The 25,718-nt window shown below is 44.7% G+C and overlaps 1 protein-coding gene across 1 annotated transcript in view; it reads right to left on the bottom strand.

Moving 5' to 3' along the window:
* Nucleotides 1-612: 612 nt before the first annotated feature.
* The window catches only part of LOC137533511 (olfactory receptor 10A7-like), a 49,058-nt gene continuing 23,952 nt past the window's right edge, over nt 613-25,718 (bottom strand). Inside the window, exon 3 of the mRNA XM_068254887.1 lies at nt 613-1,569. Coding sequence (XP_068110988.1) covers nt 613-1,569 — 957 coding nt within the window. The remainder of the gene's footprint in view (nt 1,570-25,718) is intronic.

Raw genomic sequence — 25,718 nt, 5'->3', positions numbered from 1 at the left:
CGTGCACCGCTAGTGTACAGGATCATCGTGTATGCAGCCAGAGGTATGGAGGACCCGGCAGGTCATGCACAGCAGTAGGCAGCTATTGTCTCTGCTGCGATAAGAGGAATGCAATGCCAGGAGGAGTTGATTGAAGAGGATCGCGAAGGATGCAGAACCCAGAGCCTGGGGGGGAGAGGATTGTGGAGGCAGGAGCAGGTATTGTATGAAAGTGAACTGCAGTGTAGTGTAATGTAGTTAAGGGCAGTAAAGTGTAGTTTTGCTAATTGTAGTGTAGTTTAGTGTAGTGTAGTGTTAATTTAGTTTAATTTAAGTGTTGTGTAGTGTATTGCTTTATAGCTTAATTGGCAGGTGAGCAGGGATAAGTGTAGTGTAGTTGGACAGTCTAGGGTAGATAGAGTAGCTTAGAGACAGTTTTAGGGAGTAAACGGTCCTTAAGACGCCCCTGCACCATAGACGCATCTAGCTTTAGTTATTTTGTTTTTCCTGATTTTTGCCCTCTAAACCTAAGTGCATCTTACATGCCGGGACACCTTATATTCCGTAAAATATGCTTAGTTAATGAGATTTAGTGAATATACCTCAATGTAACATGTTGTTTCAGGTTGACTTTTATGATTTTATTTTTTTAGTTCCTTCCATGTCATGGATTTTTTTTATTGTTGATTGTACATCTTGATTTCTCAAAGTATATACAAAAGGATTCAAGAGTGGAGTGAGAATGGTGTATATAAGAGCAAGAAATTTGTCATTTTGGTCACCAGAGGGTCTCATGTACACAATAAGGGCAGTACCATAGAACAGAGTAGACACTATAAGATGAGAAGAACAGGTGGAGAAGGCTTTTTGCTTGCTATCTGCACCTTTAATTTTTGAGATGATCACCAAAATGTGAATATAGAACGTTATGATAAAGATAACTGGGAAAACTGTAGAAAGAATAGTTGCTAGTATTGTGGCTAATTTACTCATGAAAGCATCAGAACAAGCCAAGTTCTGAAGCGGAGCCAAGTCGCAGAAGAAATGGTTGATCTGATTCGGACCACAGAATTTAATCTGAGCTGTGTAACCAGTTGTCATTGAAGAAAGTGCAAACCCACCAATCCACGGAGCCACAGCTAGCACTGTACACAGTTCCTTCCTCATCATTGCTGAATAGTGCAAAGGTTTGCTAATAGCCAAATGCCTATCAAAGGTCATTACCAATAATAAATAACATTCTGTCATCCCTGAACCATTGAAAACAAACAGTTGTGTGAAACATCCCAGTACAGATATCTTCTTATTTTCAGAAATTAAATTATGTAAAAGATTAGGTGCTGTGACAGTCACAAACAGGATTTCAAGAACAGCAAATGTGCTGATGAAAAAATACATCGGAGTTTGAAGCAAGGGTTCAGTTTTCACTAAGATGATAATGGCAATATTCCCTGTAGTGCAAACCATGTAGGCTAGTAAAATAAACAAAAACAATAATATCTGCCATTGTTTTAAGTTTGAAAAGGCAACTAAAATAAATTCCTGCACTGTGGTCTGGTTGACATCTGGTTTAACGCACGACTCGGATACCTGTGAATGACATACACAGAACTGTCATTAAAGATACACATTAAGAAACATGTTTTATGTTGACACATTCCAGTGTTGAGTTGAGTTGAACCTCTGGTTCCTTTTAACCACTTCACCACTGAGGGGTTTTACCCCTTGAACACCAGAGCAATTTTCACCTTTCAGCGTTCCTTCCATTCATTCATCTATAACTTTATTATTACTTATCACAATGAAATGAACTATATATTGTTTTTTTTTGCCACCAATTAGGCTTTCTTTAGGTGGGACATTATGCCAAGAATTATTTTATTCTAAATGTGTTTTAATGGGAAAATAGGAAAAAATGTGGGAAAAAAATTATTATTTTTCAGTTTTTGGCCATTATAGTTTTTAAATAATGCATGTTACTGTAATTAAACCCATGAAATGTATTTGCACATTTGTCCCGGTTATAAAACCGTTTAAATTATGTCCCTATCACAATGTTTGGCGCCAATATTTTATTTGGAAATAAAGGTGCATTTTTTCAGTTTTGCATCTATCCCTAATTACAAGCCCATAGTTTATAAAGTAACAGTGTTATACCCTCTTGACATAAATATTTAAAAAGTTCAGTCCCTAAGGTAACTATTTATGTATTTTTTTTTATTGTATTTTTTTTTATTACAAAAAAAAATAAAAATTGGGGGAGTGTGGGAGGTAATGAGTTCATTTATTGTGTAATACCAATGTATTTGTATACGTAAAATGCTTTAGGGTGTAGTTTTACTATTTGGCCACAAGATGGCCACAGTGAGTTTGTTTACATGCGACCTGTAAGCGTCCGGAAGGTCGCTTACAGGAAGCACTACGAGGCTGGGCAAATCACAATGATCGCGCTGTTTCTCATAAAAGCAGCAGATCATTGCGGGGGCTTAGATCAACGAACGGGAATGGATTTTTCCATTCATTGATCTCCGGGCAAGTGCACGAGCAGCGGGAGCGCGCGCTCGAGCGACGGGACCGCGGACATTGGCGGTAGCGCGGGAGGTACGGATTTCTCCGTCCCTTGGTTTTTTAGGGGGTGAAAAAGAGACGGAGAAATTCGTACCGTGGGGGGTGAAGTGGTTAAGGGTGCATACACACAAACAGTTTTGAGTGACCACAATCAAATTGGCCAATTTGACCACCTCCATGTAGCTTACCTACACAATCTGTTCATGTGCTTATGCATAATCTGTTGGCCCTCATACTACAAAGAAGTAGTAAAATAAGAAATCACTGGACAATCAAAATTGGATGTTTGTATGCACCCTATCTGACACATGGTCTTTTAGCCAAACCTGATTGTCATTGCATGATGGGAAAAAACAGACTCTGATTCACCTTCACATCATATGACAACCTTCAGGGTTCAGTTACTTTTGCAAATAAGTTGTTGTATAAATGTTGTGATCATTTTTCAATAAATATGTGACAAATATAGATAGCAAAGTGTGGAGGATGTGGTTAAACTTTCATGGCTGATGTTTATATTATGAATTGTTAGATTTTTTTATTATATCTTTATTGCAGGCACTTTTTAATTTGAGTTGACTTGAGAAAGTGGGCAATTACCTGCAAAATGCTTTGTGTTTTCTGACGCTTGAATAAACTCTTTGTCACTCACAATCTCACTTAGGACATCTTCTGTTTGTTGCAGCTGAGCTGCAGCCAGACAATGCTGACTCGCTGCATGCGTGCTGCTGCAAAATGTTGCATGCATTTGCAGTGAGTGTCCTATCCATCTGCAATCAGCTTGCAGTCTTCAATCAGAGTAGCAAAGGACTGAGTGTTAACCATTTAGCAGTGCTGGAATTTACCTCTTGCAGTCATAGTAAACACACAAGACCCAGTAATGCAGATATGGGGTAAACTGATCACTGTTTGTTATCTTGCCTTGTTCCCTTGGGAGCATGTGCTATTCCTGTGGTGGAGTGGAGAAAAGCAGTGTTCCCTCTTGCCTGTCTGGACGTTGCTATCACTGTGATTGGGATTGGCAGATGCTCCTTACAGTCCTGATATGTGGACGTTACAATATCTGTGGTTGCTATGGTTAACGCTCATTCTAGTCTTGTCTGTATGGACATTGGCTGATGCTTCTTCCAAACCTGCTGTATAAACTTTACAGTAGCTGTGTTTGCTATTGGTAGTGCTCCTTCTAGTCTTGCCTGTCTGGGCATTGCTATCACTGTGGTTGTGATTGGCAGAGACTCCTTCTAATCATGTCGTGTGGACATTACAATGGCTGCAGTTGCTATTGATAAGCTGCTTCCTGTCTTGTCCGGTATTGCCATTTCTATGTGGACTTTAACCATTGCTATGGTAGCAATTGGATTGGTTAATGCTCCATCCTGTCTGTCCTGTTCAATGTGGTGGTTTATAGAAATCAAGACCTGCGGTCGCTCTAAACTTCTGATGGTTCTAGGGGGTACTTGGGCTTGATATTCTTAAGGAAAACATGAAGATGAAAAGAACTGGGCACTGTCCTGTTAAAGCATTTATTCACAACTTGCAGCCAAGTGACATGTGGTAATGAGCAAAATCATAGCATCAAACCTGTCAGGTGTCTTGCATCGATATATTCATAGATACATCCAGTGAGGCTTGCGAGGGGATGTGGTGACCAGGGGATAAGGGATGTGCACAACGCTGAGCGCTTGCTCACGTGCGTATCTGGGCAAATGACGGCGCTTCTGGGTCTCGGAGATCAAAACTCGAGACTCCGCCCACGGTGCACAGCATTGGTCCGCGAGTGGAGGTTACAGGAAGTGTTTTGTGTCCAAAGGTGAAAGGACATCAGTGCTGGCGGAGGTTGCCGGGCAAAGAGTCCGTGCAAGCGCCAGTACTGGCGGAAGTGTTGCATAAGGATAATTTTCTTAAAATGAAAGGAATTAATGTGATTTAGTGATAAGAGGGAGTGATCCCATTGGTAGATGTGACATTAGAGTGATAATTATGATAAAACTAGGTGAAGCTATTGCTCTAAATTACATAAACGTCACCACAAACTATCAACCAATTCTTCTAAAACCAACACCTGTCAAAATTCTATTTTGGTGTTATATTAAATTTAAAACCATTACGTTTATTCAAAAATTACCTACTACCTAAATTAAAAACACTGTAGGGGAGCCTGTTGTTTAAGGAGGTAGTGATCCGGATAATTGCCCGATACATTGCCCGACCATGGTCATAACAACCTGGTCCTTGAAATTGGACATTTTTAAGGCTAAGGCACGCGGGGATGATACACACAGGGAGACACTCCACTGGTACCGGATTAATGCCCTGGGCTCATTGCCCCAGGGCAATACCCATAAGCCAATATGTCAGAATAGACATACAGCTCAGGCGCACACCAAGTGTGCGTCATCGCTGCAATATGTCATTATCTCCCCGGCCACGGGCATCCACACCTCAAAGGGGGGAGAGAGGTGCACCCCACTTTTTGTCCCAAGGGCATAGCGGGGGAGATGGGGCATGCAAGAGGACGGGGGGCAGCCAAAACCACGCCGACCATGATAGTTACCCCCAAAAGAGGACATGGGGCCATTGACTGGTTTCGATGGAAAAGAAAATGGCACTGTACAGCCATATATCCGTGTGTATCAGGTCAAAGCGGGGCTGCCCCCCGTGTACGCACCACCCCTCACCCACACAGCCTCAGTAACCATTACAAAAGTTTCCGGGACAGGGAGAGCCAACTGGCAAACCCCAGTGTAAATTACACTCACTGTAGGGTGCATCACCTCCTATCGGCGTGGATACCCGGCCGGATCAGACAGGGTACCCTGGGGATTGTAGACGAAGTGCGTTCCTATCAAAAAGGGAGGAGAAAGGGAGTCCCTATATAACTCACGGGGGAAGGGAAAATACTGGAAATGTTTCCTGAAGTTATAAATATTAAAGGCAAATGTATGGGGGATCAAGGAGAAAAGGGGGGCAGAAAAGAGGAGGGAAGAGAAAGGGGGCGAGTGAAAAGATCACCCATGGAAGGAGAAAGTGGGCAAAGATAGATTCTCCAGCTGGGTGGCCATCCCACATTAGGGATCAAGGAAGCATGCCAATTCTAGTCTGTCATTAAGGCCCAAAGGCCCCATTGCATCCGTCCGTAAAATAATTCGCGACTCACGTCTGGTTAACTCGCGATCTCGATCGCCTCCTCGCCTTGACGGTGCGACGTGTAAAAGGCCCGCAAATCTCAAACAGGAGGATTTACCCCCATGTGCGTTGCGGACGTGCTCGATCAGACGTTGGCACCCCTAACCACTCTTTATGGAGCCATGATGTTCCCCCACTCTCTCCTTTAAAGGCCTAGTTGTCTTGCCCACGTAAAAAAATTAGCACGGGCAGAACATAGCATATGAAACAAATTTGGTCTGGCAGGTTATAAAAGTTTTTACTTCCCAACTCACCGCGCCCAACTAGTAGCTCGTGCCCTCCACCATGTATGGGCAGAACTTACAGTGGCCGCAGTGGTGGTTCCCTTTAGGTCGTCTGGCAGATAGCCAGTTCAAGGGAGAGGGTGATCGGTACTCGCTCTGGACCAGAGTGTCTCCCAAAGTGGGTGCTCGACGAAAGGCTATTCATGGGGGTTTGGGAAAGACCTGTTGTAACGTGGGGTCCCTGGTAATCTTTGTTCCCTCCTTATTAGAAGGGAGGCCCGATCCCTATCTCTGGCTCGGTCTCTTGCTAGCTTTAGGAGATCTTTCCCATAACTTCTTGCTTCAAGGTGTTTGGTTAAGTCATCAGACTGTATCTCAAAATCCGCCATAGTGGAGTTATTTCTTCTCAGACGTAAATACTGGCCGTATGGCAAGGATTTTTTCACATGCCTAGGGTGAAAACTGTGCATGTGGAGCAGTGAGTTAACAGCTGTCTGCTTCCTAAAGCCCTCACAGATCAACCTGGCACCATCTGGCTTTATCTTTAAATCTAGGAAGTTGATTTCTCTATCACTGAGTTCGCTAGTAAAGTGCATATTGATGTTATTTGAATTCAGATAACTCATAAACATCTGAAACTCTCCATTGGTTTCCTGCCATACAGCCAGCACGTCACGAACATCATGGCTCCATAAAGAGTGGTTAGGGGTGCCAACGTCTGATCGAGAACGTCCGCAATGCACATGGGGGTAAAACCTCCTGTTTGAGATTTGCGGGCCTTTTACACGTCGCACCGTCAAGGCGAGGAGGCGATCGAGATCGCGAGTTAACCAGACGTGAGTCGCAAATTATTTTACGGACGGATGCAATGGGGCCTTTGGGCCTCAATGACAGACTAGAATTGGCATGCTTCCTTCATCCCTAATGTGGGATGGCCACCCAGCTGGAGAATCAATCTTTGCCCACTTTCTCCTTCCATGGGTGATCTTTTCCCTCTCCCCCTTTCTCTTCCCTCCTCTTTTCTGCCCCCCTTTCTCCTTGATCCCCATACGTTTTCCTTTAATATTTATAACTTCAGGAAACATTTTCAGTATTTTCCCTTCCCCCGTGAGTTATATAGGGACACCCCTTTCTCCTCCCTTTTTAATAGGAACGCACTTCGTCTACAATCCCCAGGGTACCCTGTCTGATCCGGCTGGGTATCCACGCCGATAGGAGGTGATGCACCCTACAGTGAGTGTAATTTACACTGGGATTTGCCAATTGGCTCTCCCTGTCCCGGAAACTTTTGTAATGGTTACTGAGGCTGTGTGGGTGAGGGGTGGTGCGTACACGGGGGGCAGCCCCGCTTTGACCTGATACACACGGATATATGGCTGTACAGTGCCATTTTCTTTTCCATCGAAACCAGTCAATGGCCCCATGTCCTCTTTTGGAGGTAACTATCGTGGTCGGCACGGTTTTGGCTGCCCCCCGTCCTCTCGCACGCCCCATCTCCCCCGCTATGCCCTTGGGACAAATAGTGGGGTGCCTCTCTCCCCCCTTTGAGGTGTGGATGCCCGTGGCCGGGGAGATAATGACATATTGCAGCGATGACGCACACTTGGTGTGCGCCTGAGCTGTATGTCTATTCTGACATATTGGCTTATGGGTATTGCCCTGGGGCAATGAGCCCAGGGCATTAATCCGGTACCAGTGGAGTGTCTTCCTGTGTGTATCATCCCCGCGTGCCTTAGCCTTAAAAATGTCCAATTTCAAGGACCAGGTTGTTATGACCATGGTCGGGCAATGTATCGGGTAATTATCCCGATCACTACCTCCTTAAACAACAGGCTCCCCTACAGTGTTTTTAATTTAGGTAGTAGGTAATTTTTGAATAAACGGAATAGTTTTAAATTTAATATAACACCAAAATAGAATTTTGACAGGTGTTGGTTTTAGAAGAATTGGTTGATAGTTTGTGGTGACGTTTATGTAATTTAGAGCAATAGCTTCACCTACTTTTATCATAATTATCACTCTAATGTCACATTTACCAATGGGATCACTCCCTCTTATCACTAAATCACATTAATGCCTTTCGTTTTAAGAAAATTATCCTTATGCAACACTTCCGCCAGTACTGGCGCTTGCACGGACTCTTTGCCCGGCAACCTCCGCCAGCACTGATGTCCTTTCACCTTTGGACAAAAAACACTTCCTGTAACCTCCACTCGCGGACCAATGACGTGCACCGTGGGCGGAGTCTCGAGTTTTGATCTCCGAGACCCAGAAGCGCCGTCATTTGCCCGGATACGCACGTGAGCAAGCGCTACAGAGTGCGAAACGGCTGTTGTGCACATCCCTTATCCCCTGGTCACCACATCCCCTCGCAAGCCTCACTGGATGTATCTATGAATATATCGATGCAAGACACCTGACAGGTTTGATGCTATGATTTTGCTCATTACCACATGCCACTTGGCTGCAAGTTGTGAATAAATGCTTTAACAGGACAGTGCCCAGTTCTTTTCATCTTCATGTTTTCCGCATCATTTGGGACTTCCTTCCGTGTTTCTAAAACTGTGAGCGCGTCACTGTGCATATTGTTTTGCGGCCAGAAGAGTGAGGACTTGTGAATGATACAGCAGAGCAGGTGTTGTTTATCCCCATTTTTTGCCGGGTGCCCAGCATCCATTCTTTCTTTATTTTTCACTTGATATTCTTAACCAAGAATAACAAATTTAGAGTTTTAGAAAATGATAAATCTTATGTAAACAACACTAAATTAGTGTGTTAGCTAATTAAAAGCATTAGTAAATGCTTGGAAATTGTTTAGAACCAATTGTCATATATATATATATATATATATATATATATATATATATATATAGATATAGATATAGATATAGATATAGATATAGATATAGATATAGATATAGATATAGATATACAGTGGGTTGCAAAAGTATTCGGCCCCCTGAAGTTTTCTACATTTTGTCATATTACTGCCACAAACATGAATCAATTTTATTGGAATTCCACATGAAAGAGCAACACAAAGTGGTGTACACATGAGAAGTGGAACGAAAATCATACATGATTCCAAACATTTTTTACAAATAAATAACTGCAAAGTGGTGTGTGCATAATTATTCGGCCCTCTTTGATCTGAGTGCAGTCAGTTGCCTATAGACATTGCCATGAAGTCCAAAGAACACACAAGACAGGTCAGGGATCAAGTTATTGAGAAATTTAAAGCAGGCTTAGGCCCGGTTCACATTAGCGTTCGCTATCCGGATTTTCCGGATCTGATCCGGACCGCATACTGTACAAACGGAACGTACGTTCCGCATAGCAATGTAAAGTCTATGCGGACGTTCACACGCGTCCGTTACGTATGTACCGGAGCCGGATCGGATCCGGACTCCGGACTCTTTTCCAACATGCGCTATTTTTTGGGTCCGGACAGCACCATCCGGAACACAGAAACCCATGGGAAACGGAAGGCACAGAACACACTGCCTACAAAAACCTGACGTTCTACCCCACTTCCTATGCGTATCCAAGCGGCCATTTCGGATGGGGACACATGGGCCAAGCATGTCTGGAGTGGAGCAGCAGTGACAGACGTGCTGGAGCTGTTTGGCAGAATGTCGGAGGTGGAGGTGAGGCCTACAGCGGAGGAACCTGATTCTACAGATGCACCAGGTGCACCTTCTGCTGACCCCAACATTTTTTTCTTAAAATTTCGCTATTTTTTGCCCACGGATCCGGATGGCAGCCTGATGCATGCCTGATGCAAACGGACCGGATCGGATCCGGATCGGAACCAAACGGTTCCGATCCCGATCAGGTCCTGATCCGATCAGGATCCGATCAGGATCCGGTCCGTTTGCATGGCAAAACGCAAGTGTGAACGGGGCCTTAGGCTACAAAAATATTTCCAAAGCCTTGAACATCCCCAGGAGCACTGTTCAAGCGACCATTCAGAAATGGAAGGAGTATGGCACAACTGTAAACCTACCAAGACAAGGCCGTCCACCTAAACTCATAGGCCGAACAAGGAGAGCACTGATCAGAAATGCAGTCAAGAGACCCATGGTGACTCTGGACGAGCTGCAGAGATCGACAGCTCAGGTGGAGGAATCTGTCCATAGGACAACTATTAGTCGTGCACTGCACAAAGTTGGCCTTTATGGAAGAGTGGCAAGAAGAAAGCCATTGTTAACAGAAAAGCATAAGACGTCCCATTTGCAGGGGACGCCTGATCCCTCTCCTCCGATCATCAGCGACTTAAGCAGGCACACAACAGCCCTCAAATGGCCTCCTCACCTCCCTCAACCTAGGGGGAAGAACCCATGGACTCAGAGGTCTCACGGAAGAGAAAGAAGGGAGACGGACGCCCACGGAAATTATACTCCATGTTGGCCTGGACAACATCCCAGCCCCTTATAGACTAGAAATTACACAGATCTTATGCGTCACCCGACATCTGATAGTATCAAACTGGCGCATTCCATCACCACCCACATTAGTACAAATCGTAGCTCAAGTCACCGCCAACATGAATATGGAGAATAAGCTACGACATATGTCTAACCAATTGCCCTAATGCCTTATCCTCACTATAATTTTCTAAGGAATTCCCTTCGCACTACATCACTACACCACACAAATATAGCCCCAGATTTGTTCTTTGTTGTTTCTTGATGTTGCTTTGTTCTGGTTCTTAAACCCAGCAATTTTTAAATTCTCTTTCATTAAGTGTTTCTTTGATCAACACCTGTTTATGCCAAATGCCAAATGTATGCTCTCCTCTAGGTACTGATGCTGTGTATACTTGTACCCATACATCTTTGGCAATAAAAATTAATATTAAAAAAAAAAAAAAGTCCCATTTGCAGTTTGCCACAAGCCATATGGGGGACACAGCAAACATGTGGGAGAAGGTGCTTTGGTCAGGTGAGACCAAAATGGAACTTTTTGGCCAAAATGCAAAACGCTATGTGTGGATGAAAACTAACACTGCACATCACTCTGAACACACCATCCCCACTGTCAAATATGGTGGTGGCAGCATCATGCTCTGGGGTGCTTCTCTTCAGCAGGGACAGGGAAGCTGGTCAGAGTTGATGGGAAGATGGATGGAGCCAAATACAGGGCAGCACGGTGGCGTAGTGGTTAGCTATCTCGCCTTGCAGCGCTGGGTCCCTGGTTCGCATCCCAGCCAGGGCACTATCTGCAAAAAGTTTGTATGTTCTCTCCGTGTCTGCGTGGGTTTCCTCCGGGCACTCCAGTTTCCTCCCACATTCCAAAAACATACAGATAAGTTAATTGGCTCCCCCTAAAAAATTGGCCCTAGACTACAGTACTTACACTACATAATATAGACATATGGCAATGGTAGGGATTAGATTGTGAGCTCCTTTGAGGGACAGTTAGTGACAAGATATATATATATATATATACACTGTACAGCGCTGCGTAAGATGTCGGCGCTATATAAATACTAAATAATAATAATCTTGGAAGAAAACCTCTTGGAGTCTGCAAAAGACTTGAGATTGGGGTGGAGGGTCACCTTCCAGCAGGACAACGACCCTAAACATAAAGCCAGGGCAACAATGGAATGGTTTAAAACAAAACATATCCATGTGTTAGAATGGCCCAGTCAAAGTCCAGATCTAAATACAATCGAGAATCTGTGGCAAGATCTGAAAACTGCTGTTCACAAACGCTGTCCATCTAATGTGACTGAGCTGGAGCTGTTTTGCAAAGAAGAATGGGCAAGGATTTCAGTCTCTAGATGTACAAATCTGGTAGAGACATACCCTAAAAGACTGGCAGCTGTAATTGCAGCAAAAGGTGGTTCTACAAAGTATTGATTCAGGGGGCTGAATAATTACGCACACCCCACTTTGCAGTTATTCATTTGTAAAAAAATGTTTGGCATCATGTACGATTTTCGTTCCACTTCTCACATGTACAGCACTTTGTATTGGTCTTTCACATGGAATTCCAATAAAATTGATTCATTTTTGTGGCAGTAATGTGACAAAATGTGGAAAACTTCAAGGGGGCCGAATACGTTTGCAACCCACTGTATATATACATATATATATATATATATATATATATATATATATATATATATATATATATATACCGTACTTTTCGGCGTATAAGACGCACTTTTTCTCCCCAAAAAATGGGGAGAAAAAGTCCCTGCGTCTTATACGGCAAAGGCAGGGAATCCCCGACTTACGAACACCCGCCGATACGATCCGCAACCCGCCGTCGGGGATTCCCTGCCTGTGCATCCTCCTGTGGCCGTCTCCTCCTTCCCGCCTGCTTGCCCCCCTCCTCGTGTCCCCCGTGTGTGTGCCCGGGCCCCCCTGTGATTGAGAAGCGGCAGCTCTTACCTCCTCCATCTTGCCCGCGGCGATTGAAGACATCCGGCTTCTGTGGGCGGCTTCCTCTAGTGCCGGCTTGTAATGACGCGTCATCGATGACGCGTCATTACAAGCCGGCACTAGAGGAAGCCGCCCACAGAAGCCGGATGTTTTCAATCGCCGCGGGCAAGATGGAGGAGGTAAGCAGCTGCCGTTTCTTAATTAGGGGGGGCCCGGCGAGCACACACACGGGGGGACACGAGGAGGGGGACAAGCAGGCGGGACTCGGCGAGCAGACACAGGGGGACCTGGCGAGCAAACACAGGGGGGACCTGGCGAGCAAACACAGGGGGGACCTGGCGAGCAAACACAGGGGGGACCCGGCAGACAGCAGGACACATGGGGGCAGACAGCAGCACACTGGGGGCAGATAGCAGGACACATGGGGGCAGACAGCAGGACACATGGGGGCAGACAGCAGCACACTGGGGGCAGACAGCAGGACACATGGGGCAGACAGCAGCACACTGGGGGCAGACAGCAGGACACTGGGGGCAGACAGCAGCACACTGGGGGCAGACAGCAGCACACTGGGGGCAGACAGCAGCACACTGGGGGCAGACAGCAGCACACTGGGGGCAGACAGCAGCACACTGGGGGCAGACAGGAGGACACCATTTGGGGGAGGTCATGTACAAGACGCTCCTGAAATATGGACGCACCAGGTTTAGTTTATTTTTTTTTTTTCCCTGGATTTTGCCCTCTAAACCTGGGTGCGTCTTATATTCCGGAGCGTCTTATACGGCGCGAAATACGGTATATATATTTGTCAAGGGGTACTTGTGATAATGTTTACTATGCTAGGGGGTACTTGGTGAGAACAGGGTTTTAAAAGGGTTACATACCAATAAAATGTTGAGTAACACTGCTCTAAACAACCATCCTGGTCTTGTTTATTGTGGTGGGTATAGGATCCTCAGAGCTGCAGTCGCTCTAAGCAACCTTCCTCCCTTTCTCTAGTCTAATACTCCTGCTGTGATCCGTGTTGTCTCCTCTACAAGTGCATTCTGCCTAATTCATGATAACACCCAGTAACATTAAGGGGTTCTGGTAGTACTCTTGTCTTCTCAGCCTCAGTCTCTATACCGATACACTATACCTATACTACTTATACATTTGCTATATGTTGAAGTCCTGCAGGGTAACAGTAGTTGGGTAGGCATACTTGTCTCCCATTCATGGAGGGGCTTATTGTTTAGGTGAACAACATGGTAATCAGGGGCGTAACAATAGGCCCTGCAAGGGATGCAGCCGCAGGGGGGCACAGAAGTCAAAGAGGGCCCCGTCCTGAGAAACTGACAACTATAGGCAAGGAGAGAAAAAACATTCTGCTCTCTGCACAATTGTTGTAATGACTGCATCTGCTCAGCCACTGATAAGAAATCAAGTAGACAAAGATTTGTAGACAGTCCCTATTCAGAGTGCAGCAGGATGTACAGCGCCCAGCCCCCAACCTTTCTACCCCTCCCCAAGTGATGTGTACTTTAGTGATGTTTCAGAAGTCTACAGATCCAGTTCTGTCCAGTTCTGCTCCATCAGGGGCAGTCAGAGTGAGTGTAATACGTTGAGTGTAATAAGCTGTCTGTTTTTATCTGCATGGGGAAAACACATTCAAGTGTACACTAGTCAAATGAATAACATTAGTGGGGTCAGGCTGTCAGGTTTGGTTGGGGGATGTTAATGGAGGGGGCCCCATCCAAAGTTTCGCAGGGGGGCCCAGTGATTTCTAGTTACGCCCCTGTATAGATTGGGGTATAGAGGCTGAAGGATGGCGATAGATCTGCTAGGCCTTACACTCTTTTTGAAGTAAGAGTGGCCCTTTTCTTTAGGAGAGGTATGACCAGCACTGCCTCTCATTTTTGACAAAGCAATATACTCTGTATAGCACTGCAGAAGTTGTCGCACTATATAAATACTAAATAACAAAAATAATAATGGGTGCATCCACCCCTTGCTATTATCAGTTTTACACCTTTGCTGGAAGAAAGGCATTTTTTAGCTCTATCAAAAGAACCTTAGGAGTGCAAGCACGCAGTTCCTGTTTACAGACCTGGAGTACCTAGCAGGAAAGGTTATTTTCCTACAGGCTCTAATGGTAGTTGCAAGGCATTGCAACCCACCTTTGTTAGTATAATAGTCTACAATATTAATCCACCAATCTTGTAGCGATATTACACCATTGGGCTCCTTGTCTCTCCCTTTTTTATCTCCTAGGTGATCCTGGGGTCTTGTTTACCACAGGAATATCATTATAATTTATCATAACTAAATATAGTAAATTTTGGTTCATTAAAGGTGCACTATTGCAAAAGTACCCAAAAAATAAAATGAAAAATGTTTACATAACAAATAAATAAAACAAGTAAAAGCTGGTGATATATCCATATGAAAAACAAATGTCCATCAGAAGATCCGCTTACTGACAGACTTCTCCCAAAGGATTAACAATTGTAAAACCGTTGTTTACACCTAGCTATACTGTCCTAATGACACCATAGCAACTAGAGGATACCATCACACTTACAGGCTCTACTGAAATGTAATGCGCACATCACAATGCTGCTTATATGCCGTACTTTAGTGGAACAGTAAAATTATTTATTGAGTCGCTTGCCCTCACTGTTTTTCCACTTACACTGACATTACTTTTTTTATTTTATTTTTTTTTTCAATGAAAAACCAACCTAACAGTATTTTTTTCTGTTTACATTTATAAATGTTGTTCTTTTTTTTTTTTTTTTTTGATGTGACAACATAATTTTTTTGTGCCAACAGAAAAAAAGATAAGCTATTCTGTTGATCGCAATTCTGATCCAGTGGCTGCCAGCACAATCCTTTCACTTTCACCCTCTTATTCTGGGAATACACTGCTCGATTCTGAGATGGCTCGATAGATAATGTCCGACATGTCTGATCTCCCGCCCGATCGTTTCTGCGCTCGATTCCGCATTGAACACAATGGAAAAAGATAAGAAAAACGAGCGGAAGATAAGAGAATCGCCTGCGGAATAGAGCAGGGAATCGAGCGGTAAAATGGAGCCATGTATTCCCAGCATTAGGTGCAGCTTACTTGCCTTGCTAGGTGTAGGCGGGGAGGCAGAGTGTGTGGCGTGTTCAGCACTTCTGCTCCTATTGGTTTGGTGTGAGAGGGCAAAGTGCCTCTATATTGAGTGGGCAACTGCACTTGCCCCAGGGCAGTTTCTAGGCTAAATAGCTCTCTGAGTGTGTGTATAAAAATGTCTCCCCAACATACACACATACATGCATATGATACTAAATGAAATTGGAAGTTTAGCGATGTTGCTAGAAATGATATTTCTAAATATATTTATTTTATATATGAATAAAATATCAAAATAATCAAAATATCAAAATAAATGTATTTTAATTTTTGTTCCATACACAGACAAATAATATGATTTATACTGCCCATTATTAATGAGATATAATCTGATGGTAATGATGAACACTATGATCCTAATACAATACAAATTAAAAAAAAATGTTAAGCACAAGATGTGTGAAACGACCAACATTTGTGTTTGGGCTTTACTAGCTTTTTAATTTAGCATTAAATATACATTTTCTTTAAAGATAATGTCTGCTTACTAGAGATTTCTTATCCATATTGAAGACTGGAAGTAGCATTGTGATGAAATAGATAACATTCTGGTAATATTTCCGAGGCAGATAACATTAAGCTTACTGGTAATTTTCATGTAGATTCCTGTATAAATAGTGCCCTTATATGTGTTGTGAATCAGAAAATAAATTTAGAAGGGCCTTGTGGAATTAATACACACAGGGACCATTTACCTATCTTCTCAAACTGTTTATTCCCATTTCAAACAAAGCTTTAGAATACCCAAATAAATACAAATAAAAAATTGGTTTGATAATTCTGCCTATTGGGTAATTTGTTCCTATTTAAATTAAGTTCCCATTTGTATTTGAACCCAGCTATGATTTCCTAAACTTGCTAGGAAGTTCACATTTCCTATCAGTGTGAAAATGGTAATCATAAACACACTGGTCAACAGAAACTTTGCTTTGTTGTATATAATGAGCTTATATGGGTCTGTGATTTGTTTACACTGAACTGTTAGGGCTGAAAGAAAGATGGGTAGACACTATTTAAGAGATGGGTCTTGAGGGCATGTTTGCATGTGGGAAAAAACAGCTGGAGCAGCACTACACAAGTATTAGAGTTGTGCCTGGGAATAGGGTATGAATATTGAGGACATTATAAGCCATTTCATGACTACAAATATTAGTTGTATTTTTGTATGACATCAAACATATATGAAGGAGAGGACATATCCCATTGGTAAGTGTAATAACTGATGAGAAACCCTGGCAGCAATTTCTAAGATGATTTTACTATGGTTCTCCACTAGCTCGGTTTAGTGTTGGCGGTGAGCAGTGGGGGGTCAGCTTGCATGGGTGTCAGGGGTGCTGTGGGTGCTGGGAGGGGGTGCTATGCATCTCAATGCTATGCAGTTCAATGCATAAAGGCCCTAGACAAGGCCTTAGGATCAATAATGAAAGGTAAGTATTTTTGTTATTTATGATAAATAAATGGAATACAGTTGGGGACATCAAACTTGGAGAAGGACTTAGGAGTACTCATCGACAACAAGTTAAATAATCGTACTCAATGCCAAGCAGCTGCAGCTAAAGCTAACAAACATTTTGGGATGCATTAAAAGGGAAATAAAAACTCGAGATGCTAGCATAATATTGCCCCTGTTTAACTCTCTAGTAAGGCCACATCTGGAATATGGAATTCAGTTCTGGGCACCACATTACAAAAAAGATATTGCAGTTTTAGAGCAGGTGTAGAGAAGAGCAACAAAATTGATACGTGGGATGGAAGGTCTCCCTTACCAAGAAAGGTTAGATAAACTGGGTTTATTTAGTCTAGAGAAAAGATGCCTTAGAAGAGATCTAATTAACACGTATAAATACATCAGAGGGCAATATAAAAGCTTGGCGGATGAGCTTTTTGTCCCTAGGCCTTCCCAAAGGACTAGAGGACATGATCTGCGCATGGAGGAAAAACGTTTTAGCCATTTATTTAGGAAAGGGTTTTTTACAGTAAGAGTGATTAAGATGTGGAATGCATTGCCACAGGAAGTCATTATGGCAAACTCTATACCTGCATTTAAAGGGGGCTTAGATGCTTTCTTTGCGTTGAAAGACATCCATGGCTACAATTACTAGGTTATGCCTAATGATGTTGATCCAGGGATTTTATCTGATTGCCATCTGGAGTCGGGAAGGAATTTTTCCCTTTTGGGGCTAATTGGACCATGCCTTGTAAGGGTTTTTTCGCCTTCCTCTGGATGAACAGGGATATGTGTGAGGGAGCAGGCTGGAGTTGTACTTTGTACTGGTTGAACTCGATGGACGTATGTCATTTTTCAACCAAAATAACTATGTAACTATGTAACTATTACTAATAAATGAACTTATTCATTGTTATGATTTTATTAAACATTTTATACTAATTGTGGAAACGGGTAAGTGGTATATTAGTACTTCAATAACAATTTTTCCTGGAAGTGATTTTTTTTTAATGTGGATTACAGCTATTTTTTCCAGGGATCCTTATACAGCAATATTGCAGCCATACAGCGATCCTTGGCTATGATTTTCTAACACCATAAGTTTCCCTGTTTCTGGGGATGTACAGTATATAAATTTTCAATAACGATGGGTAGATAAAGTATTTTCCATTTAACTGCATTTTAAAAAAAAAATCATATTGTAACAATAAAATGTTCTAAAAAATTACAAGGTATTTTTGAAAAGGAATGTTCTTTTGTTCCCACTGTTCTCCTTAACATATTTAGCAAATCTGGTGATTCAATTTCTAGCATGTATGGGAACTTTGCTATTAACCACTAAAGCTGCACCAATGATTTCAATGCAATTTGTAAAAGTGTTTCAGAATTTGCAGTACCACCTAAAGTTGGAGAAAATTATTGTGAGACAGTTAGTGGTATATTCGCTCATCCCTACTCATTAACAGATGCCAGACTTCCAACACGTTACACCAGTAATACCCTTTACCCTTTACTGGACGGTCTTCTATGGGGCTAGCAGGAGATCGCACACAGGCTGTGCGCATCTCCTGCTTAGGGGGCGGAGCTCTGCCCCGCCTTCAGGCTCCGAACGGCGATCACCGCTCAGGAGACTGTTAGATGGTGAAACCGCCATCTAATCACTTTATACAGCATTGCGATCTGCAGCAGAGCTGTACTGGGGACAGCCAGGTGACACGGCTGTCCCCTCCATAGGCTGGGGAGTGATCGGCTGACAGCTGAGTTGGACGGCCCTGCAGCTTGGCCTTAAAGCTGTAGTGGCCATTTTAGTAAAAAATAGCCTGGTCACTAGGGGGGTTTAACACCATGGTCCTCAAGTGGTTAAGCAACTGCCACTCTCTGGTTGATGGTCAACAAATTTAATCCCAAACTGCAGACGTCACACTTTCTATAGAATGGTCTTTATCTTACCTCCAGTTTACAAAGGGGGTGAGGGAGAAGTAGATAAAACTGAATTAAAAACAGGTAAAAATAGAAAAATGGAGGTGGCTTACCTCAATAACAACAAGTTCATTTAAATATTAATTTTATTAAGCTAATTATTTTGTTATTGAGGTACGCCACCACTATTCTTCTATTTTAAGCTGTTTTAAACTCAGTTTTATCTACTTCTGGACCTCTTACCCCCTTTGTGCTTTTCACCCTCCTTTGGGAGGGATGTATGTTGGTACCTAATGGCTTTGTCATCGATAGTACCTTTGTTGTTTTTCCCCAGAGTGTGACCGCATCTAGCTTCTGCCGGACACCCGAGTGAAGTCAGGTTTATAGATCTCCACCTAATCCTTTTTGTTTTTTATCACTCTTCTTGTGACATACTGCACCATTTGGGCTCCTGTGTTCTTTTTTTTTATGGTGTTTGGCCATCCTACTTTGCAGTACTAAAATGCTTGTACATGCTCTAATTATGTCTTGTTTTGATTACTGTAATATCCTACCAAAAAACATCCTGCACCTTTCCACTCCCTACTGAACTCTGCTGCTCACCTTATCCACCTCAGCTCCCACTCTTCTGATTCAGCCCCACTATGCCAATCCCTTCATTGGCTACCAATCACCCAAAGGATCCAGTTCAAACTCCTAACCCTATCATAAAAAGCTCTACATAGGTTATAGCCTCTATACATTTCCTTATTAATCTCCAGCATCCATCCCAGAGCCGTTGCTCCTCCCCAGAGACCCTCTTGTTTTCCAGCTTGTTCATCTCCTCTCACTCTTCCATCCAGGACTTCTCACGCGTGTCACCTCTCCTTTGGAAATCTCTACCACATCCTATCTGCCAGTGGAGTGGCATGCCAGTGCTGGTGCAGAGTTTGGGGATGCCTCCTGTGTCGCAATCCCTGCTTCTCAAAATGCCACTAGAGGATGTCATAGACATGAGATAAGGGATTGCGACACATGAGGCATCCCTGAACACTGCACCAGTGCTGACACGCCACTCCGTTCCACAAGCTAATATAAGCCGAGGGGGTAACTTTTCAGCAAATTTTTTTGTGCTGGAAATTTAGACTTATAAGCAAGTACAGTGGGTTGCAAAAGTATTTGGCCCCCTTGAAGTTTTCCACATTTTGTCATATTACTGCCACAAACATAAATCAATTTTATTGGAATTCCACATGAAAGACCAACACAAAGTGGTGTACACATGAGAAGTGGAATGAAAATCATACATGATTTCAAACATTTTTTTTACAAATGAATAACTGCAAAGTGGTGTGTGCATAATTATTCGGCCCCCTTTGATCTGAGTGCAGTCAGTTGCCTATAGACATTGCCTGATGAGTGCTAATGACTAAATAGAGTGCACCTGTGTATAATCTAATGACAGTACAAATACAGCTGCTCTGTGAGGGCTTCAGAGGTTGTCTAAGAGAATATTGGGAGCAACAACACTGTGAAGTCTAAAGAACACACCAGACAGGTCAGGGATAAAGTTATTGAGAAATTTAAAGCAGGCTTAGGCTACAAAAAGATTCCCAAAGCCTTGAACATCCCACGGAGCAATGTTCAAGCGATTATTTAGAAATGGAAGGAGTATGACACAACTGTAAACCTACCAAGACAAGGCCATCCACCTAAACTCACAGGCCGAACAAGGAGAGCGTTGATCAGAAATGCAATCAAGAGGCCCATGGTGACTCTGGACAAGCTGCAGAGATCTACAGCTCAGGTGGGAGACTCTGTCCATAGGACAACTATTAGTCATGCACTGTACAAAGTTGGCCTTTATGGAAGAGTGGCAAGAAGAAAGGCATTGTTAACAGAAAGCCTAAGAAGTCCCGTTTGCAGTTTGCCACAAGCCATGTGGGGGACACAGCAAACATGTGGAAGAAGGTGCTCTGGTCAGAGAAGACCAAAATGGAACTTTTTGGCCAAAATGCAAAACGCTATGTGTGGCGGAAAACTAACACTGCACATTACTCTGAACACACCATCCCTACTGTCAAATATGGTGGTGGCAGCATCGTGCTCGGGGGGTGCATCTTTTCAGCAGGGACAGGGAAGCTGGTCAGAGTTGATGGGAAGATGGATGGAGCAAAATACAGAGCAAACTTGGAAGAAAACCTCTCGGAGACTGCAAAAGACTTGCGACTGGGGCGGAGGTTCACCTTCCAGCAGGACAATGACCCTAAACATAAAGCCAGGACAACAATGGAATGGTTAAAAACAAAACATGTGTTAGAATGGCCCAGTCAAAGTCCAGATCTAAATCCAATCGAGAATTTGTGACAAGAACTGAAAACTGCTGTTCACAAATGCTGTCCATCTAATCTGACTGAGCTGGAGCTGTTTTGCAAAGAAGAATGGGCAAGGATTTCAGTCTGTAGATGTGCAAAGCTGGTAGAGACATACCCTAAAAGACTGGCACCTGTAATTGCAGCAAAAGGTGGAGTTTTGACTCAGAGGGCCGAATAAATACGCACACCGCACTTTGCAGTAGTGTTGGGCGAACACCTGGATGTTCGGGTTCGCGAACGTTCGCCGAACATGGCCGCGATGTTCGGGTGTTCGCGCCGAACTCCGAACATAATGGAAGTCAATGGGGACTCGAACTTTCGTGCTTTGTAAAGCCTCCTTACATGCTACATACCCCAAATTTACAGGGTATGTGCACCTTGGGAGTGGGTACAAGAGGAAAAAATTTTTAGCAAAAAGAGCTTATAGTTTTTGAGAAAATCGATTTTAAAGTTTCAAAGGGAAAACTGTCTTTTAAATGCGGGAAATGTCTGTTTTCTTTGCACAGGTAGCATGCATTTTGCCGCCATGCAGTCATAAATGTAATAAAGATAAGAGGTTCCATAAACAGGGACCGGCAACGCTAACCCAGCAGCAGCACACGTGATGGAACAGGAGGAGGCGCAGGAGGAGAAGGCCACGCTTTGAGACACAACAACCCAGGCCTTGCATGAGGACAAGAAGCGTGCAGATAGCATGCTTTTTGCCGCCATGCAGTCATAAATGTAATAAAGATAAGAGGTTCCATAAACAGGGACCGGCAACGCTAACCCAGCAGCAGCACACGTGATGGAACAGGAGGAGGCGCAGGAGGAGAAGGCCACGCTTTCAGACACAACAACCCAGGCCTTGCATGAGGACAAGAAGTGTGCGGATAGCATGCATTTTGCCGCCATGCAGTCATAAATGTAATAAAGATAAGAGGTTCCATAAACAGGGACTGGCAACGCTAACCCAGCAGCAGCACACGTGATGGAACAGGAGGAGGCGCAGGAGGAGAAGGCCACGCTTTGAGACATAACAACCCAGGCCTTGCATGAGGACAAGAAGCGTGCGGATAGCATGCTTTTTGCCGCCATGCAGTCATAAATGTAATAAAGATAAGAGGTTCCATAAACAGAGACCGGCAACGCTAACCCAGCAGCAGCACGCATGATGGAACAGGAGGAGGCGCAGGAGGAGAAGGCCACGCTTTCAGACACAACAACCCAGGCCTTGCATGAGGACAAGAAGCGTGCGGATAGCATGCATTTTTCCGCCATGCAGTCATAAATGTAATAAAGATAAGAGGTTCCATAAACAGGGACCGGCAACGCTAACCCAGCAGCAGCACACGTGATGGAACAGGAGGAGGCGCAGGAGGAGAAGGCCACACTTTCAGACACAACAACCCAAGCCTTGCATGAGGACAAGAAGCATGCGGATAGCATGCTTTTTGCCGCCATGCAGTCATAAATGTAATACAGATAAGAGGTTCAATAAACAGGGACCGGAAACGCTAACCCATCACAGATGGTCATTGTTCATGTTACTTGGTTGGGGTCCAGGAGTGTTGCATAGTCGTTTCCAATCCAAGATTGATTCATTTTAATTTGAGTCAGACTGTCTGCATTTTCTGTGGAGCGGCGGATACGCCGATCTGTGACGATGCCTCCGGCAGCACTGAAACAGCGTTCCGACATAACGCTGGCTGCCAGGCAAGCCAGCACCTCTATTGCGTACATTGCCAGTTCGTGCCAGGTGTCTAGCTTCGATACCCAATAGTTGAAGGGTGCAGATGGATTGTTCAACACAGCTACGCCATCTGACATGTAGTCCTTGACCATCTTCTCCAGGCGATCGGTGTTGGAGGTGGATCTGCACGCTTGCTGTTCTGTGGGCTGCTGCATGGGTGTCAGAAAATTTTCCCACTCCAAGGACACTGCCGATACCATTCCCTTTTGGGCACTAGCTGCGGCTTGTGTTGTTTGCTGCCCTCCTGGTCGTCCTGGGTTTGCGGAAGTCAGTCTGTCGGCATACAACTGGCTAGAGGAGGGGGAGGGTGTCAATCTCCTCTCTAAAGTCTCCACAAGGGCCTGCTGGTATTCTTCCATTTTGACCTGTCTGACTCTTTCTTCAAGCAGTTTTGGAACATTGTGTTTGTACCGTGGATCCAGAAGGGTATAAACCCAGTAATTGGTGTTGTCCAGAATGCGCACAATGCGTGGGTCGCGTTCAATGCAGTCTAGCATGAATTGAGCCATGTGTGCCAGAGTCCTGCCAGAATCCTCATCATCCTCTTGTGAGCGTTGTGATAGTTGTTGTGATGCACCATAGTCGTCACCTTCTTCCTGGTCTGCTTCTGCTGACCATTCGCGCTGAATTGTGGAAGTCCAACGTGCACCGCTCTGGCCCTCGTCAGTGGTGGCATGAAATTCCTGCTCCAACTCCAGCTGTTCCTCCTCCTCTTCTTAGTCATAGCTGCTGGGGCCAGCGTTTCATGAGGCAAATGGCCTGATGTTGGTATCATCACGCTGATCGTTTTCTCCTTCAGATTCCCCCAGTTGCATCATGACAGCTGTTTCCTTGATTTTCAACATTGACTTCTTCAGTAAACACAGCAGTGGTATGGTAATGCTGACTGAAGAGTTGTCACTGCTCACAAGCAACGTGGATTGCTCAAAATTTTGGAGGACTTGGCAAATGTCCAACATGTTGGCCCAATCGGATCCACAGAAGCTTGACAGCTGTCCGGATGCGCCTCGGTACTGCGCCGTCATGTACTGGACCACTGCACTCTTCTGCTCGCAAAAGCGGGCTAGCATGTGCAGCGTAGAATTCCACCGCGTAGGGACATCACACAGCAAGCGATGGTGGGGGAGATTGAAGCGCTCCTGCATCTTGGCGAGTGCCCCCGAAGCAGTACTGGAATTTCTACAATGTTTGGCCACTCGTCGCACCTTCAACAGAAGATTGGCCACGCCTGGGTATGTCCTCAGGAACCGCTGAACTACTAGGTTCATCACGTGCGCCAGGCAAGGGATGTGTGTCAGCTTAGCCAACCTTAAAGCGCGAATGAGATTACTCCCATTATCACACACAACCATACCCGGTTTCAGGTCCAGCGGTGCCAGCCACAAATCCGTCTGTTCCTTTATTCCCCTCCAAATTTCCTCCCCTGTGTGCTGCTTATCCCCAAGGCAGATCAGCTTCAGCAACACTTGCTGACGCATGCCAACAGCTGTGCTGCACTGCTTCCACGATCCTACTGCTGCTGGGTTAGCGTTTCCAGATGAGGTACAGCTTTGAGATGCGTTGGAGGAGAAGGAGTCAGAGAGGTAGGTGCTGCTTTTGTTATCCAGTGGGAGGGACGGCAGTGCAGCTGTTTGCGGTGTGGGCAACACGTAGCAGGTGAGGAATCGCTGCCAGGCTCCACAAGGTTCACCCAGTGCGCGGTAAGGGAGATGTATCGACCCTGGCCGAACGCACTCGTCCAGGTGTCAATGGTGAGGTGAACCTTGCAGGCAACGGCATTCTTCAAGCTTCGGGTTATTTTGCTGACCACGTGCTCATGCAACTCTGGCACTGCAGAGCGCGCAAAGTGGTAGCGGCTGGGAACCACGTAACGTGGGATGGCCACTGACATCATGCCCTTGAAGCTGTTTGTCTCCACCACTCGATATGGCAGCATTTCGCAGGCCAGAAGCTTGGCTATGCTGGCTGTTAGTGCCACGGCCCGGGGGTCATTTGCTGGCAATTTCCTCTTGCGCTCAAGCATCTCCGAGACAGACAACTGAACCGTAGGGCTGCACACTGAACGGCTGTTGGTTGTTGTGTTTGATGACTGGGAGACCTCAAGAGCACTATTCCAGAAAGTTACAGTGTCAGCGTTGTCTGATGTTTGTGAATGTTGTTGTGAACCACGCAATGGCTGGGCTACTGCTGCTGCTGAGGAGGGTCTGGTGGTGAGTCTGGTGACCCCAAGGGAGGCAGTGTTGCTGGTACCCTGTCCTGGCGGCCACAGAGTGGGATGTTTGGATACCATGTGGCGGGTCATGCTGGTGGTGGAGAGGTTGTTAATATGTTTCCCCCTGCTCAGGCGGGTCTTGCACACCTTGCAAATCACCATGGTACCATCCTCACTGCAGTCTTCAAAGAAAGGCCACACTTTGGAGCACCTGCCTTGCTGGCGATTTCTGTTTGCGCCTCTTTTGCGTCTCACTTGAACTTCCACGCTTGTGGTGCCTGAAATTTCGCGCCGCCTACCTTGTGGCACAAGGCGAACTCGTGCAGCAGTGGGTTCTTCAACAGACTCATCTGTGCTGCTGCTACGACGGCGATGTTCTCCTTCACATACAAAGTCTGGGTCTCTGTCAACATTGTCCATACCCTCCTCCTCTTCCATCTCCTCAAACTCGTCATATGTGATTGTGGGCCGCCGCCGTGGAGTAGAGCTCCCCACAACAACCTCTGCGCAGCACACTCCAACATCGTCTTCAAGATCTTCT

This window comes from Hyperolius riggenbachi, chromosome 9, assembly GCF_040937935.1.
Source record: "Hyperolius riggenbachi isolate aHypRig1 chromosome 9, aHypRig1.pri, whole genome shotgun sequence".
In the NCBI taxonomy this organism is placed as follows: Eukaryota; Metazoa; Chordata; class Amphibia; order Anura; family Hyperoliidae; genus Hyperolius; species Hyperolius riggenbachi.
Note: the sequence above shows the minus strand (reverse complement) of the source record. Positions and strands in the feature narration are given on the sequence as shown.